General features: G+C 40.3%; 1 protein-coding gene across 3 annotated transcripts in view; it reads right to left on the reverse strand.

The window, feature by feature from the left end:
• pdgfc (platelet derived growth factor c) overlaps positions 1-19,505 on the reverse strand; it is a 49,994-nt gene that overhangs the window by 16,584 nt on the left and 13,905 nt on the right. For 2 of the 3 annotated variants that reach the window (XM_064344561.1, XM_064344563.1), the window contains exon 2: positions 2,866-3,061. In XM_064344561.1, coding sequence (XP_064200631.1) covers positions 2,866-3,061 — 196 coding nt within the window. The remainder of the gene's footprint in view (positions 1-2,865; positions 3,062-19,505) is intronic. The other variant, XM_064344562.1, reaches the window with a different exon arrangement.

The following is a 19,505-nucleotide window of genomic DNA, read 5'->3' on the forward strand; positions in this document are numbered from 1 at the left end:
ATGGCCACATAATGTTCCCATTACGCTCTGTATTTATCTTTCAAATTTTTAGAAGTACGATAATTTCTCCTTCCATCCAAAAATGTTGTGTTTTCTTTGCAGGGCCTTCCTTCCTAGTGTCCTACAAACTGCTAGCTGTCTGGCCCATATTAAAATGCAAGCGGTAACCTAGTAACAGCAGTGCTGACCATATACAACACTCTCAGACCATATATGCTGCAAACTGTTCTTAACTGAGTCGGGTATTCTGAATAAGCTGTATATATGCCCAAATAATATTGGTATGCTCCACATCTTAATTGGAATTTGTCATTTTGGGATTAAGGCCTTATTTGGGTATTTAATATTCGGGGTAGAATATTCTGTCTACATGACCCATATTGTATTTGGGATATTGTCTTATTCAGAATAATATCAAAATATCAGTATGCATGTAAACACCCATTCATCCTTCAAATTCCCACCAAGATATTACTTGCATGCCTCTTCAGGAAAGAATAAAACTATATTTTACCACAATAGTGTAATTAATTGGAACATTCTACATACTGCACTCATGACTATTCTGTAAGATAATTCTCGACTTTACCTTAAAATTATTCACAAACATATATAATTAATAGCAAGAAGATGAAATTGAGATATCAGCAATACATATCCGTACTAGCCTTCCAGTGTTTGAATTTCTTGCAAGAAAGCACTTGTTATTTTCATCTACATTCACCCAAGGTCACCCAAAGTCTATATTTTATTTTCTGAAATAAAATGGTGAAAATGACACATCTTTACACAAAGGTGAATCTAGTGATTACTGTGATTACCCCTTCATTTTCAGGCCTGTGTATATGCAGCTTAACGGAAACAAGGCACTTCAGTCCAATCCTCTGAGGGATTTCGGTGAATGCATTTTTAGCACTGTCCTGCTTTGCAGTTTTATTCATTTATTTGGGGCCACCAGTGTTTATCTAAAGTCAGCAGATGGCGGTATCCTAGTTATTGACTTGTTTCACTGTAATGAAGCCACAGGACCTAGCAATGCACCATTCCGTGAGTGTTTCACATCACATTATTTCCACCTACATTCAGCGTGCAGGAGAGAGCAGGGGGTGCGGTGTCGTGGGAGGGGGCAGTGCCGGCAGATTGCTGCCGTGCCACCGAGTCAAAGCAAGTGTGGTGTGTGTGTGTGTGCTTCCATTTGTATGTGTGTGTGTGCTTGTGTTTGTGCTGTGCCTGTGTGTGTGCTTGTGTTTGTGCTTGTGTGTGTGCTGTGCCTGTGTGTGTGCATGTGTGTGTGTGCAGGTGTACGTGTGTGTGTGTGTGCGCGCATGTTTCTGTTTGCGTGTGTGTGTTCAAACTGCGCATTTGTGCTTTAGTGGTGTTTGTATGTGTGGGTGACCAGGGTTGATTATCATCACCGATATGCAAATGCTGCTTCAGATAACTCAGTACTAAGAGACGTTTTTTTCATGCATGTACCTATACATGTAAGAATGTTACTGAGGGCATGAAAAAAAAAAAAAGCCGGCTCTATGCTTTCTCCCTAATGTTTCAATTTGCCTCTGTGGCTCTAATTCCAAGATTACCTGTGCGGTCTTGAATGCGGCAGCACTTGCCAAGCGGCTGTCAATCACCGCTGCGGCTGACTGCGCTCATTGACTTTCCTTTGCGAGGGAGACAGCACAGAGAATGCATTCACGGGGGGGGCTGAGGGGGATTCACCAGGCTTGTTACAGCAAGTGCACGTCAATTACAAGGAGGGCATTACAGAGTGGGGGGGGCGGAGGGAGGGGGTTGCGAGTGTCTACACAGCAATATTGTGATGCATTGAGGGAGTGCATAGGGCTCCCCGGGTATAACTGGCCTTGATGCTGACAACTCTGTTCTGCTCACGGCGGCCACTCCTACACGCGCAAGGCCGCGCGCTTGGGTGCGCGGGTATCGGCCAGGTTAAACATGATGTATGACGTGTTCGAAAGCGACGGCGGTGTGAATTTCACGGGTGCGATGTAGGCCGGCGCTCCGCACTTGCCGCGCAGCTGGAGCGAGCTGGGAGCTAAAACCAACATCGAGCGTGGTCATCCAGACACCGACGTGTTTGGAATACGAGCCGGGAGCTAAAACCAACACGGAGTGTGGTTGTTCAGAAATGAACACGTTTGGAACATTAGCTGGGAGCTAAAACCAACACTAAGTATGGTCCTCCAGAAACAAACATGTTTGGAACATTAGCTGGGAGCTATAAAAGCAACACTGAGCACGGTCCTCCAGAAATGAACATGTTTGGAACATTAGCTGGGAGCTAAAAGCAACACTGAGCATGGTCCTCCAGAAATGAACACGTTTGGAACATTAGCTGGGGGCTAAAACCAACACTGATGTGGTCGTCCAGAAATTAACATTCTTGGAATGACATTTGTGTTGAGTGTGGCAAGGCACTTCTGTCCAGCAACAGTGCCCAGAAAACAAAAATGATGACTGGAGGATCATTCATATTTGCCTGTATTTCATGGCAAAGGCAATGTAAAAATGGGCAACAATGAAGCTCAGAAGGCCTGAAAGGATAAAAAACAGTAACAGGCATGCTCCCATTGAATGTTGGTCCACATTAGTCCATACTCTTGAAATATACATTTTATTAGAATGTTTTGGTAATTGCACATATACTGCATAACTTCGACCACAATACTAAAATACCACACTACTACTGCTGCTACTACTACTACCACTACTACTACTCCAACTAATAATAATAGTCAGCATCATCATTATTGTTAGTGATTTATTTAAGTGGGCATTGTACTATGAGCAAATTCTGATTTCCAGTGAATTATGACTCCAAGATACAAATTCCTTCCTTGCGCTTACTTGCATATCCCGTCTTCTGGGTCCTCGAGACCAAATCTTTCATCAAAGGTTAATTGTATCCGCATGTTTCCTTGAGCAGCCACGAGTCTCCAGACTAGAACTTTGTTGCGAGGGTAGGTATGGGGAAAGTCCGGGCTGTGAACAGTTCCAGCTCCTGACACTGTGAGAACTTTCTCATGCTGGGAATCCTGCACTCCTTAAAAAGAGAGAAAAAAAGAAAACAAAACAAATTACCTCATAAAAATGCCCACTGGCTAGCACAGTGAAGGGGTGACTAAATTAATTCTTTTAAGGTTCATTTAATCTACTGTGAAGGGTTTTGCTATACTCGTACTTTAAAGAACATTGCGGGTTTAACTTTTTTTCTCTTCTTTAAGTTTCTTCTTTTTTTTTTTTTACATCTGTCAACTTCATTTCCAGTGACAATAAAAATGTGTACAGCCTTACTTTATTCAAACTAGCACAGCAACTAGACTAAACATGATGCCATACTGTACCTCCACCTGAAATGGGCTTAGAATCTGCACACTGTGGCAAGACACAGCTGTTTACAGACAGAAGGTAATGGGATGTACAGTATTACAGGACATGACAAAATGAGAAGCCTAAGGGATATTCACCAAACCACAGTTATGTTTATAATGTTATTATGAAACATCCATAGTCTCTTATTATCGCCACAGTGATTGCCCATAGGAAATATGGTGCATCACAACAATAAAACTGCTTTTTTCCAGTTTACAAGTGGTTAAGCTTGTTTATAAATACTTATGACAGACAGCCATGTGGATGTTAATCCTGTTGGTTGCTGACAACTGGAAGCCAGAAACCAGAAGCCAGGTTTGAGGTTTATTATTCATTTATTTATATATTGCATAAGCTGCCACATGACTAATGGCCAAACCATAACAGCGAGACCAACTGACACTGGACTTTTAATTCAGATAATCATGGACATCTCTTCCTGGAAGCGTTTCACTGCCCTCATGCAGAACTTCACAGGTTGTCCAGGCACGTTACCTCAGGTCACTCTCAGTGCCCAGGCTCAGTTTCCTAATTGCTGTCCCTGGTAAATAAACCCCCCCTTTAAGAGCCCTTCCACCTAGAGAAACTGATTGCTTCTATCAACAGGGAAGCCTCGCCGCCTTTAGCCAGGCCCTCCAAGTGGCTCAAATCAGAACGCGCGCCGCCTGTAAGAGGCAGTAAAAACCGGGGCGCGGCCCGGGCCATTTAACAAGCTCCCCGCAGCGCCGCCCTGGGAATTCCGTGCCCTGGTTTTAAATCGCACGCGCCCCTCTCCCGCACTTTTCATCAACATCGGTCACCTTGAGCAGAAATACTGCCAATAACTGCCAAATTGCTGCGCGCCACAATTAGGCAACACTGAACAATCCCACCTGATCCACCCACCCCTTCCCCCTTCCCCCGCATGCCCCTCTGCTCCTTTCCCCTGAACAATTATTAAGATCCCCCGGCACTGCATCATAAACATTATCAAGCCTTTTCATGAGCCGTCCAAGAAAAGCTGTTAAAATGACTCATTTAAAACATGCAAGTTTTACACTTTTTTTACACAAGTTTTACATGAAATACAAGACTACCCTCACAAAGGACACTGAGGTGTTCAATAATTCCCATAAAGATAAATATATACTTTAAAAATAACAATATAAAATGTACACTGATTAGTTCCGTTTATTTCAGTCTCAAACTACCAAACTGCTCTGCTAGCAGGCATTAGACTTAGCAGACATTAAACCTGTTTCAAGGTACTGTACAGAAGTAAAGAAATAATGACTAGCGGGAGTCTAGCTGATTTTGGCTACTTATTAAACCAAAGACAACTATTCAAATCAAATAATAGTTAATGCAGAGGCTTTAGTCTGGCATTAACATTTCAGTTCAAGCAGAGACATTACCTCTGGAAAAAAACCAAGCTGCCAAATCATTATTGCTGATTTGTTCAACTTACATGACTCGATCAAACAGATGTTACTGCATTTCATTCAGTGTAAACATCCTTTATTTCATTTAATAAAAAGACGTGTACAACATGTCCAAGAAATAATACAATGGCATTCCTACTGTGTTCAACATTAGTCAAAGCAGTGTTTTGACAGCAGACAGTGGTTTTTTGTTACCAGCTGTGTGGTAAACTGTGATGTGGCGTGAAATTCAGACACATCACAACTCAGACACACAACTTTAGTTTCAAGTAACCACATTTTTCAACTGAATAGGACGCTTTTGGCAATGAGTACAAGCAATGTATACTGTACAACAGAAAAGACACAGTGTCTGGATATGTAAGCTGCAGCAAGACTATTCTTGCTCTGCGGAGATCGCAAACGTACAGCGTGCGGTATATTAATCCAAATCCAGACCCTCAGGGCAGTATTCGAATGCCATGCACTGCAAACAAACCCGGTTCGCAAGACAGAACGCTGTGTGTGCTACGTAAGTTATATAAACAGCCCGTTCTTCAGTTGCTTCACCCTAGATGTCTCTGATGCGTTTTTTATGGGCCTTTTAATCTCACTGCGCTTGACTGACGGCTCTCGTTGTTTTGTTTTTGACAGCGCACGCTGGCTGGGTTCCATCACCTGGGAGCGCCTAAACCTCCTCTGCCGCAAGTGCAGGAGTTCTCGTGGCCACGGTACGATTTTAATTACCGCCTATTTACCGTAGGTAAAGCTCGGCGGCTCACAAAGCGCATAACGGTTAATGTAAAAGGCGCGTTTTTAAATGCGTGGCGGGGCGGATTCGCGTGCGCTACCGCACACATGGTTTTGATGCGGCGGGAGCTGGGCCCCGCCCACTTGCACTCAACTAAACAAGAACACATAATGGGAAAGTCAGCTACACGGCGAATGGCAGGCCAGTTCACCGAGGACACGATTAAGAGCCGGAGGGGAAAAAACCCAGCCTTCTCGGGTGAGATGGTGGGCAAGGAAAGGAAAATAAGGGACCGAGACAGACCACAGAATCCTGATGAGGAGGAGGGCTTTGCTGGCATGGAGATCAAAGTGAACTCTTACTGTTGCAAATTTTATCATTTTATGAGCCAGAGAAACCATTTTTTATGACTAACTGCACACTACACTATTTTTCCCAGGTGACATTTAAATTTTTTGGGGTGGAGGGGGGCAGTCTCAGTGAAGAGGGAATCACAGTATGATGTGGCACCACGTATTTAAAGAAATACTTCACCCTAATTCACCCCACCACACACACACACACACACACAATGACTGTTTCTTTTAAGCTGATACTACTGCTGAACATCCTGAAGTTAAAAAAAAAATAATAATAATAATAAATAAATAAAGTAAAAACTAAGACATGCATGTTTTTATTTCTGTTGAATGTGATGCATGTTATTGATTATGAAGGTCACATTGCCTTTATTTATTCTTAAATCATGGCCACTTTGAAGTTTTTCTTGTCTTGAAGAGGATGCGGCATAAATACAGTTGAAGTGTTTAGGCTCTACCACCCCTGACTGAAAGGTAGTTTGGCAACTGCATCCCTCCACTTCATTGTTGATGGCCTTCGTTCATTGTACAGATGTAGGACCAATTTATAATTCTCCCAAATAGAGAAACCTCAATCAGAGTTCTGACAATTTTTTTTTAAACATCCATTTGTTTCATCTGCCTTCGAAAACAGAATCAATGTGATTACAAAGGATCTCTTAAATGCTAGGAAGCCTGGTCTTCGAAGCCTGCGTTTGAGTAAAATGCGATGACCTCAGTTTCCTATTTAAAAAATAAATAAAGAAAAATACAATTTAATGCTAACAATGGGGTCGCATGGGTTAATTGTTTCAAACATGACTTTTCCTTGACCCAATTTTTCAGCAAAAAGGGGAGGATGATTAGGGCAGGAAGGGAGTTAAAGTAAATAGACCTAAACAGTGCTGCCATTGTGTTTCATTCACACATTACCAAGTAAAGCATTTCAGCTCAGAAACCTACGTCAAATATTAACCTTTCTATCACCTAGACCGGCATATGCCCAATATGCACACTGGGGAGGGACCCCAGTCTTTTGCAGTCGTACTACATTTTGCTGCATGTTGCTGTTATGATGGATTTGCTCAATTCCACAAGCTCACATGTGGTTTAAAATAAGTGTTAGTGGAGGCTGCTGGGTGGCTCATCGTGTTAAGGTATTGTTACAGTGCATGGATGAGTCTTGCATTTAGGTATCTTGGCCATGCCAGTGCTGATTGTAGCCTGCAACCAGGCAGAGTGATGCGCAATTACTGACTCCTTTACCCACAGATGGGCGGTCGGGCTTTTACATTTCTGCAAGCAATCATATTCCCAAACCTCCAAAAATCCACAAATTATGTATAACCATGCGTAATAATAATAGGATCCTTCATATCGAGCTAATATTGAGATGGACAGTACCTGCTAGCTGCCAGTAAGCTGACCCCATTCCCATTTTGCCAACACCTAATGCTTCCTTCCAGGTCTCAGCGTCCCTCCGACTAGCACGATTTATTAGTGCCATGGAAAATTCCATAGTTAGGTGGTCTACTAACGATGGGCACAACTGGTGCATTGATAAAAATTTTGAAGGTATCCACCTCCGCAATCTTATTTTTAGTAACTATTAGGCTTAGGAACAACAGCCACCTCTGAGTTACGCTTAGACTCAGACACGAGTCATCATTCAGTAATATTAACTGTGGTGACCAGTATAATTCCGTATTAAATTACCCAAATTGTGAGAGGCTTTTTTTTCTCCCAGAAAGCACCTTTTACTTTAGTTTTTAAAAAGTGCTAAATCAAGAAAATATATTAGCTTGGGTATAAAGAAAAGGATATAGGGGTAATGAAGTCAATAATTGTTCTTACATCTGTTGCTTATTACAGGTTTGTAGTGGTTATTGCAGGTGCAGTAAATTCCACGTTTGGTTTCAAATATTTATTACCTTTAGGTTTGTAGCTGGTCAGCATAGCTGCTGAACACTGAATTTATGATTTTTTAATACTATTTAAGAAACAATCTAGCCTTATAAGAGTATCATCTTCTGCGCTAACTTAATTTGTTGGACAGTTCATTCTATGTTCTATTGTCCTGACACAATAAAAAAGGAGATTGCATTACCTTTTATTACTGCATTGTGAGCATTTGATCTCATACAAAGCCGGTTGTACCAATTGTGCCTGTGAATTCACTACAGGTCTGTTTTTTTATCCTTCACGGGAAATGTGCACTGTGCCTTAATCCTAATATGTCCACTGTCAACAAGTGTTCTGTCCGCCATAGATCTCTCTCCCCAAAGAATTAGGCTTACGGAATGAGGAAATCAAGGCCATCCGGTCTTCACATAGGCTCCTTTGAAGCTATTGAAATTACAACACACCCTGAGGGACATTTACTTTATTCCTCAACGTGTCACTGTTTGAGCCAGGCTCAAGGGCTGCAGAGGCATCTAAGCTTGTTGTACCTCCAGCCTGGCTGTCACACAAATAACATCATTGTTTGTAACCCGCTCTAATGTCAGGACTAGGCTGTCTGCATCTATGCAGGGAATACCGTGGAGTGTTGGCTCAAATACAATGCACTTGCAAGACAAGTTTTACACAGTGTCAGACACATCATGCTATAGGAGAGCTATTGCTGATTCAAGAAGAGCATTGCTTCTTTCACTAATGACAACTGGTAGCCTATTGGCACTTGGTGAGTATCTCAGTAGCTTATGCAGTACTAACCCTTGAAACCATGGCCTACTCATGCCCCCTCCCAGGTGCATTGACTATGACCTAACAAAGTGTAAATTACTGTTATGTTATGGAGGATTTCTGTGAGTGTTTGTGACAACTCTGAAAAAACCATATGATACATCTGAAAGGTTGATGTTCGCAAAAAAAAGAACAAGGTGGCACATTCAACAAACAGATTTACAAAATCTGATTACTTGCAGTACACTTGATGTTTTATGTTATAGGCACTCAAATTATACAAAGTGAATTGCGTTTCAGCTACAAAGCCTTCTTTAGAGTGTGATATAATACATTTATTTTTAATCTGCGCTAAATCAAATAACATTGTGTAAGTCTTGAACAAAGATAAAATTTAGTTCCAACATATGAACGTCTATAGCCCACAAGGCTAAAGCACCTTGTCCTCATTCACTGCCAAATCTGTGAATCTATAGTATGGCATCATTATTTAAAATGAATCAATTGATTAGTTACAGAGAACTATGTAACTTTTGACTTTACATCATGAATCAATAAGTATAGCTTATTTGGAAATGCTAATGTTTCTGGCACACACACACACTTTATCACAAAAAAGCACCACTGAAACCACCCAGCCAAAATAATGCATTAAATTATTCTGTTTGCATGCCAATTCCAAATTGTTTGTGTACACATGCAGAAATGAAATCCCTTTTCAGCACACTCCAGTTGTCTTGACATTTCCTATTCATAGATGATTTTCAATAAAACCCTTCAATCTTCATCTGCATATAGAGAAAATCACCTTCATATCTTTTGCTTCTCCCTACTAAATCAACAAAATGTGAAATTATTTACATTGAGGAGCATAATATATGTGCAAAAACCAGTGCAAATGGCTCAGATATGTCTTTCACAAAACAGGAAGTGAAAGTGTTTAATGATGTCAGCGTCTCCTGTGTCCACTTAATTCGGGGTAGCCACCGCCCCTCTGAACAGACAACAGTCTGTCCTTCGAAAGGTTCTCAGTTGGGCGTCAAGCACGGCCAACTGTCTGCCAACAGAGGGGCGGGATGCGATGCTGGCAAACATCTGTCACACCGAAGGTGCCTTCATCACTGTCTGAATTTACTCAAAATCTAAATGATCCAAGCACTTTTAGGAAAGACATTAAATCAGTGTCTGTATATAGTAACTGTAGTGACTTACTTGTGTAATGCAGGATCTAGTTGCTGTTCATGCTCAATCTAAAATGCTAAACTATAAAAGTGCATTCTGTATCTTCTGGCTCACTGTTTGATTCTGTCTCTTCCCCTTATGTACAACCCAGTGCAACCAAATTATTTATTTGAAATCCTTCATACTGCGTTTGATATTGTGTAATATACATTAAATTGAAACGTAACCTCAGTGCTAACAAAACTAAACTTGTGGTGCGTTCCAAGTCAAGAAAAATGGCCAGCAAACCTCCCAGGTATTGAGATTGAATCTGTCTCATCAAATTCCTTGGCATTGATGACTCTCTGCCACGTATTCAGCAGCTTAGACTGAGACTGAAGCTGAACAAGGCTTGCTTGTCTTTGTTTAGCTTCCAAAGCAATGTAGCCACAACTTTTAATCTCTATACTTGACTGTGGCGATGTTTTTTTTATTTACTTGCATCCACCCATTGTCTTTGAACCCTTGACTGAACCCTTGATACTTGATATAATGGAGCTTTAAGATTCATACACCGAATGTAAGGCACTCACACGCCCATTGCAATCTGTAAGCTCAGGTTGGCTGGCCTGCACAAGCCACTCATAGACTAAATCACTGGTGCATTTTAATTTACAAGGCAATTCTCAGTCTCCTGCCATCCTATGTACTACAGCTACATCTTGCAAAAAAGTGCTGGAGGTCATTGTCTTTGTTCTCAGGATTTATTCCTGTTGTCTGTCCCCAGTGTGCATACAGAGGTGGGGGAAAAGGGCATTCATATATTCTGCTCCCTCTACCTGGAATGTATTATACAATTATTTGGAACTTGCTGAGCTGGTCTCTTTTGGTGTTTTTAAACCTATGATTAAGGATCAAGTGGCAATCTCCTTGTCATGTCTATCTGGCTAGACTTGTTGTCATATTTATTATATTGATTTTAACTAATTTTATGGTGAATTGATATGCATTTTTATGTCTTTCTTTTTGTGTAATTGACTTGCTCCAGCCTGGCTTAGCCAATCCTGGTTAGAAATCATTTTAAAATTATGCAGAAGGACATTTGTTGCCTCCTTGTGCCTGGTAAATGTCCCATAACCCCTTTCAGGATACCAGCAAGGCCATAACTGCTGGACAGTAGAAAGCATGTGAGGACAGCATCAATATGCAAGATGGGACATTTCCTTCAGTGATTTCCATTACTGGCACAGCAACAAATGAGAAACAAAAGAATGAAAACATCAAAATGAATGATCTACTTTTCTCACCAGCATGTGCATAAAGGAAATGAACAGCTACAATGCTTTTTGCAGTGCACAATGATTACTGCACAAGGCAAATAATTCACAAACTACTTGTAAAATAAGTATATATGGTCATTTGTATCTGGATCGTTTGCTCGTAAATACAATAAAAAAAATGTTACGTTATGACTTTTGTTTTTATTTTCCCCCTATCTGGATCTATAGTTCTATTTATTTTCAGAAATAGTTTCCAAAATTCAGCTGTGTTATCTGAGGATCTTATCAATGTAACCCCCCCCACCCCATGTGCGCTAGGGGCAGTGCTAGCACGACCTCTGCAGTCTTAAGGCATTTGCACTTTTGCAGCGTAAATCTTATTCCAAACTCATGTGCTTACTCCGCAGTAATAAATTACCAAGGCGTCTCTCTCACCACCTCACACAGCGCCTGACATCTTTCAGGACTCTCAATAATTCTGCCTCAGTTCTGTCACTCCATACCCTCACCATAACCTCATAGCCTTACAGGGACAGAATACTTCAACTTTTTTTTCTTTGATGCCAGTGATGTTTTACTTATTGACCTTGTTCATACTTGCGAATCAGTGTGGGCCTTATACCTGCATTGTTCGTAACTAAGCTGTTGCTTTAGCATTTTGAAGTTTTTCAAAACGCACTTTCGCTTCATTTGAGGTTAGCTTTGAAGCAGCATTCACTGTGCCAAATGCTGACCTTTCTTGTTAACCCTTATTTATCAATCAGTGTGTAAAGCGATGCAACAAATGCACCTACTATATAAGGTCCTTCGAGGAAACGCTCATCTAATACAGGAAGTGGGAATGCTTAAGTGGCTATATCGCTGAAAATAAATCCTGGGGCGGAAACACAATTACAAAACCCCGCGGAGAAGACGGAGTACTTCTGTGTATACTGCATACCGGAGAAAACGAGGGTGCCGGGCCTGTTTAAATCTGCTCCCTTTCAACACATTCGGGTTCTGCCTTTCTGGCGACCAATCGCAGGCCGCGCATTTGTCCTCCTCGCCTCGCATGTGGCCTGTGTCCTTTAGCGATTCAGGAAACCCGCTAATTACCGCTGACACCCCTGTCTGGCCCCCACAGGTGCCCGCGGCTCTCCCATATCCGCCGCGCTGCCTTGTTGACACTTTCGCCGTGGAATTCTATTTGCGCACGCACAGCCGCGTTCGCAAGACCGCCACCTTTAACCCCCCGCGCCTCAACTTAGACGTGACTTCATCCTCGGAACCCGAGACCGTTTCGGAGGAGGGCTTCTGATCGTTCGTGCGCAAATCACGAATCCCATTAAATAATGACATTTTGCTCTACTGAAATTCATAAATCGCAGAACTGAACTGCATGTGAAATAAACAGGAAACAAGAAACTTAACTTAATAACATTATAAATTTCAATATTGAACACAATATAGTATTATGTGTTGCCTTGAAAAGTTGCAATCCTTCCCCAATCCTACACTAATCTTTTCAATTTTTTTTTTTTTTTTTAAACCTTCTTGTGCAAGTGTTTGGTTTTGTCACAGCGTGAAAAAAAAGAAAGTTGGATTATGTAGAACTGTCTAGTTTATTTATTTATTTATTTATTTTACATTTGTTGGCCATTATGTGAAACGAACGCAAAGATAAAATTGTAAACTAAAGCTTCATTGCAGGCTGTTTTATAAAAATCCTCCATTCGAAATATGTGATCCTGATCTGTTTCACAGACTTTATTTACAGAGGGAATTCCCATAATTACTAAAAGGGGGGAAATCTTTATTTATTAGTTTATTTCTTTGATGGGGTGGTCTATATTAATGTACTGCATTGGTATTAAGTGGCATTAAGGAGGAACACATGAAGGATAAGCTTTGTCCTTAATTATGACCCAGGCGAAATGAGACACATGCTTCCTGACAGTCAAACATCAGTAACCAAATCGATAGCTGGGTCACAATTAAGCTTTGAAAACCAATAATTTTATTGGGCTTTGGAATGCATTAACTCAGAGACTGTCCTTTAAACATGGTGTGACAAAACTAAAACCTCAGTCTGACTATTTTCATCAGCCTCTGACAGGCATGTCATTCAGTTTCAAAAAAGTTACAAAGTAATTTTCTCCACAACTGAGTCTTTCAGCGGGGAGAGGCCTTTGTAGTCACATCTGTCAGACACTGGCAGCTGGAACCTTGGGAGTGAATTACAGAGTTATCTAGCCAGGCCGTATTTGCAGGCGGCTTGTACTGCAAGATCAAGATACTATTATTAAGAGTGACTGCTGATCCAGGTTTTCTAAAACCCAGGGATAAAGTGTCCTTGTTGACTGACGTTCCTCACATCCTACTTTGTTGTGGTGTTCCTCTCTAGCTAAAAAAAGATTACCCCGGCAAACACGACTCAACTGGGTGGAGGAGGAATTCTGACAGATGCATAAATATACGGAAACCTTCTCAAAGTGGCTCCTCCGAACAACTGATTGATGTCAGGAATGTATGAAGAAGCAGAGCTTTCATGTGTAATGTGTACAGGGCACTCAAAATGGTGGTGGTGGTGGTGGCGGCGGCAAGAGGGGTCAAAAAACAAATGTGCCTTACCTTTGGCCTAAAACCGCAAAACCTAGCACTGTAAATAAACATTCTCAGTTCCTTCTCAGGTTGCAGTGCCTACAATCAGTGCATTCATGGTATTGAAAAAAAAAAGCATTTGAACTTCAGCCAGATATATTTCCTTACTGCAGTCCATTACCTCAGCTTTGTGAATGAAAGGAAAGCCCTTCATTTACTTAACATTTCTCACCCACACTGACACCTTCCGATAGCCCTTTAAGCCTATGATCCACAAAGATGTTCTAACTGAGCAATGTTTTAGAAAACGTCCCATTGTGAGAGAATGAAACAGTGTGCATATCAAGACTACTTAAATCATTTACATTATTGGCTAGCCTTGTCTACCTGTGTGTGTTTTTTGTTTTTTTTTTACTATGAAAGTGTAATATGATTCCTACTGGGACAGGGGATATTATGCTGGGAATATCCAGGCAATTAAAGATGAAATGCTACACTATGCTTTTTGTCTCCATAATTTGCTCTGCTCGTGTGATTTTAAAAGCAATGCCATGTGAAGTGCTTGCACTTTATGAACTTGGAAATCTGGTGTGTTTTCAAAAACTGTGAGCCAGCTGTGTCTTAACTGTGGTCTCTTTGAAGCATCAGCAGAGGAGAACAGGAGGAGGTACAGAAGTCCTAAAACTGAGTAGCAGGTACACACGAGTACCCGAGAGGAAATGAAAGTGGATCAGCCAATTATTTTCATCTAGAAACAGACACAATTCCTGCATAAAAAATCTCCTGAACATGGTATTTTCAGAGTGCATGCTGTGTCTATGTTAATACCAGTGAAAGAAATGGACATGCAGCTCTAATGTTGCCCTGACCTGGTCAACACAGATTGCAAATACATATTTAGAAGAGCCTGCAATTAATCATACTTTAGCGCCTTTCAGATTTCTTTCCTATTGCAGCATCTGAATCTCATTATCTTTGTTTACAGATGGTTGAAGTTCATGTTTTATTTATCTGAAAAAAGTCTTTATATAAGGATCTGCATCATGCCTTAAAAAAAGAAGTAAAATGACTTTTTAGAGAACTTATTCTGTTTTCTGCAACAATCTCATATACATATATAATAACAATGCAGTATATAACATTCATGGATGTAATGATCTACACTGTAAAAGAAAATTAAATGTAACATTCAAAATAAAGAAGACATTTAGATAGAAGGCAGTGTTATACAGCATTAAACTTCAAAATGGAAATCTTGTGTTTAAAGTGAGAATCACAAAAGCTTTAAGTGCAAAGCCATGTAGGTTCCCGAAATGTAAAGGGATGGCTTTAAATATTTTTTCCAGTTGTATCTCACATACACGTTTTCGAATCGATATATAAAATATAGCCAAGAAATATGGACTAACATGCACTATACAAAGGGTGCCATCATTGAATTGAGTAAAAAACTATTATGAAAATAGGTTTCACTTTGAAAGATCAAGTGCAGCTTTTCATCCAATTCTAAACAATGAAATTGTCTCCATGTGTGCACATTGATACATTCTAAATATGTCTATCTGTCTGTGGGAAAAAAGAAACTTTTTAAGAGATTCTCTACTCACCAAAATTAAAGGCTCTGGGTAGTCACAGAGCAAGCTTAAAGTGAAACTGTAGGGTGGGGTGCTACATTTACCAGGCTTGAACAGGAACGCTCAGACATCAATATAAGTACCGAACTTGATTTATTTATTAAAGGTTAATTCTAAATTTGGAATAAAATCCTAATCCATATTAAAATTGATCTAAACAGATGAAGCTGCAGTTGCTGCAACCACCTCCCCGTGGAAATGGATTCCCACTGAAAAAAATATTTGATACGTTTGTATCTGCATGCTTTAGCACCTTATGCTAATGTTCATACTCTTGACTCTAATACATGTGATGGATAATGCACTACCAATATTTCAGCCAACCCATTTATAGTAATGAACAGCACAACTCCAGTACTCAGCCTAAACAGGTTGACATTCAATAAAATCAAATCAATTTTATTTGTATAGTGCTTCTAACAGAAAACTGTCGCAAAGATGTTTTACAGTGTAGCAGAAAACAGAGCAAAAAAATAAAAAACCAGGCCTGAACCCCCAAATAGCAAGCACATGAGGTAAAAACAAAACTCCCAGAGGGGGGAGAAACCCTCAAACAGTGGCGAGAAAAAACTTGATAGGGGACCCAGCTATAGAGGGGGGGCCCATCCTCCACTGGCTGGCCTAGCATAAAGCAGCGGTAGAATGTAATGTAGCAGAAATGTAATAAGGGATCTATCACAGCAAATACAATGGGTTGAGCAGGTTACAGTTGAGGTAATAAACAAACTGGAATAGTAGAACACCAAACTCATGTCAAGTTCATGTAACATTATAAAGCATTTTACTAACTGTCCAAAAAACGTAATGTATTAATGATTATCATCACATGGCTAGCTTCAGGTGGTGGAATGCTGGCCATAGCCACTCCATTACACATTTTCTGTTCTTGAAAAATATACAGAGGAAGCAGACAAAGTAAAACACTTTATGTTCAATCCTCCTGTCATAGTTTCCAGGGCCCAACGCATGTCTGAATGCACTAATTCATCAAGCTTGCTGTCATTTTACTTAAGTGACCACCTGAAATTGAACAGGTACTTACCAAGTGTGCCTTGGTTTTATCTTAAATATTCAATATTAAAACAACCCAGAGTACAAACAATGAAACCCATAAGAGGGTTGAGCATTTGTGGCCTGTACAACTCCTATATATCCTATCTAACTCATTATCCCCATCAATGTGACCGACTATATGAATTCAAACTGAACTAGCTTATCTAGCCGCTTGTAAAAAAAGTTATGGAGAGATATTTGGGCCCCTTTGGGGCCAGCAGTCTGGAGGCTGGAACGGAACCGTGAAGATGCAGCCTCTCTCTCCCTCCCTCTCCAGACAACGCTAGCAGCTGAGTGGCGATCCTGCGGGAGGGACAGCGGCCCCCGTTTTCTTCTGGGGTGTCAGCAAAAACGCGAGCGAGCGCGCCCGGTGGGACGGCGAGCGCCTTTGAGAGGAAGAGGTGGCAACCGGGGGGTGAAAACACAAGCGAAAACAAAAAAGAGAGAAAGAGCGGAGGAAGATAAACAGCTCAGAGGCATAAAACATCCTTTAATCTGCAGAGAGACCTGAGTAAGCAGGATCTGTCTACCCACATGAATACCTGAGGAACTGGGGAGGTGTGTACAGATCTTTCCCTATGATTTCAGCATAATCCGCAACAGTTGCAGTCTTTTGCGTATGTATTTGAAATACGTATCACATTCTTCTTTCTCTCAAGAAAGAAAAATAGCCAGAATTTACAGCTCTAACAATGTTTTTCCTCCTGAAACATAAATTTTGCAGCACTCGAAACATTTGTCATAAACATTGCCATGACGCAAGCAATTCCGTGCTCTATAGCAGGGCAGTTAAATGGCTGTTAATGTTCATATTAATGTATAAAATTTCATTAGGCTTATATATTGTGTATGAGAGTCTCTTATTTAGTGTCTGGTTATGTGAAGATGTGATTTGTGAAAATTATGAAAGTGAATATAAACCTATAAAGTAAACTTATCCATATTTCCATCAGATATCTATCATGAGATTGATAGATCAGAGGTGGGCTTTGTATCAAATTCAGTTAACTAATTCAGTTTTCTATTCCATTTTATAATTTGCACTCTAATTTGGATGTTCCATTCATCTATTATCTATACACCCTTACATTCCTGGGCATGGTTGTGGGGTTAGGGAGCCTATCCCAGCGTGCATTAGGCGAGAGGGCACACACACCATTTACTCACCGTTCTCTTGCAATTTAGAGTCTTAAATTAGCCTGCATGCATGTCTTTGGACTGTGGGAAGAAACCAGAGTACCTGGAGGAAACCCACATGGACACGGGCAGAACAAGTCCACTCAGAAAGACCCAGGACTTTTACCCTTACTGTGAGGCGACAGTACTGCCCACTGCACCACCGTGCCACCCGATGTTATCTGATGTAATTAGTTAGCAAGCTAAGCTAATTTGCACATACAGAAGCCTTCAGACAAGATCCAGTTTTCACTTCACACCGGTGTACTCAAAGAGCAAAAAACTATGAGGTGTGTGTGGTGGGAACAGCAAGTAGCCTAACAACTGAAACTGCTACAAAGCTGGTCGGAAATGGCAGTAACACAGGGTAACTGAGTTTGGATTACCATGCCAGAATGGTGTAATCTGTTGTTTATAATGTCTTATAATTTATCCAGTTTTTTGGAATGAAAAGGTGATCATGCCACCTCAACAGAAACATTAACTGGAAATTTAACAATAATACCGACATGGTCTTGTTGGACATTCTTGAGAACTTATTGTGCATCCTGTTCATTTTTGAGACATACTGTATCTTTTGGCACAACACTGTATGCTTTCTGCACAGAACTAATGCTCCTGCCTACCTGTCCTGTACCTGTCCTTTCCTCCAGAGCATTGACACGGCTTCAAGCAAAGTACAGTCTATCCTGTATGTAATCACTGTCGTAGCATGAAAATACAGATACAATGCCATATTCAGACATAGCCTTCATGGTGCTGCAGACTGAGGAACACAAAAAAAAATATTTCCATGCTCTCCATCCAGAATCAATTACAGAAGCTAAATCCTTTCTTCTAAAACTTGAATCCTGAACACATTCCTATTATGTGAAATAACAGGAATTATCAGTACATTCCCAGTTCGCGAATAACGGATAATTGTTGTGAATTTAAGCCCACGTGTTTTCATTTATGTTAATGTCATACATAGGCCAGGGACATAATTATTGTACAAAAAACTAAAATGGTCATAACGATGTCGAGTGGAGTCAGGGGAAAGAGTCAAGAGAAAATCAAAAATTGGATTAATGACAGGATAGGAGCCATTCCATTGGATGATTTGGCAAATGGTATATACATTAACTCAAATACAAATGCTGAGTTCAATTACACAAATGTAATACTTAAATATTTTAGACAGGTCATGAGGAAGGACCTATTTAGCTTCAATACAGACCACAAATAGATAGGAATTTTTCCATTTCCTAGTCTTCTTCAAGTCCAGTGCAAGTGTTTAGATTAGAGACTACGTGTTTTTCCCCAGGATATGTAATAAAATAACAAAATGAATAAAAAATCTAATATATTATAGCTTGAACGAAAAAGCACCACAGTTAATGCACTATGACGAGGTACTAACAAAAAAATTGTTCCCTACAAGATTCCTATATTCAATCGATTAATTAAAATATGTGATTCATTAACAACATTATCATTAACAATTGAGTGTTACTAAGTGATCACTGTGGTTAAGCGACTGTTGCAATCTCAAAAAAACTAAATAAATAATTGGATATTATGGAAGTTTTCTTAATGTCTATTTAAGAAATGTGCAGATAGTAAACATCACTCAGTTGAACAAAGCAATGGTGCAAAACACGTGTGCACAATGATGCAATAACAGACTACATGAACATCTCTGGCCACCATGGATAGCTTAATTCTTAGGGATTCACTCACATCCACTGCACTTGATTTCAAACTGGGAAAAAAAACACAAAACCTATGGGAGTACACGACTCAAGAACTGAAATTCCTGGTCAATAATCTCTAACTTTACACTCTTTCAAGGGATTTTTATCTCAGCTTGAAAAGATGAATTTACATCAGGGAGGATAAAACTCCCTGCACAAGGTATTTATGAAAGAGACCAATTAAAATCTGTTACTATGCATGTGTATTTAATTCAGGGAAGAGATTTTAAAATGCACTGATTTCCTTATATAATAAAAGGATCAAAGTTGAATTTAACTACATCCATGCCTTTTTCTCAGAGTTTTTAAACTCATCTACTT

The sequence above is a fragment of the Anguilla rostrata genome, chromosome 7 (assembly GCF_018555375.3).
Source record: "Anguilla rostrata isolate EN2019 chromosome 7, ASM1855537v3, whole genome shotgun sequence".
Classification (NCBI taxonomy): Eukaryota; Metazoa; Chordata; class Actinopteri; order Anguilliformes; family Anguillidae; genus Anguilla; species Anguilla rostrata.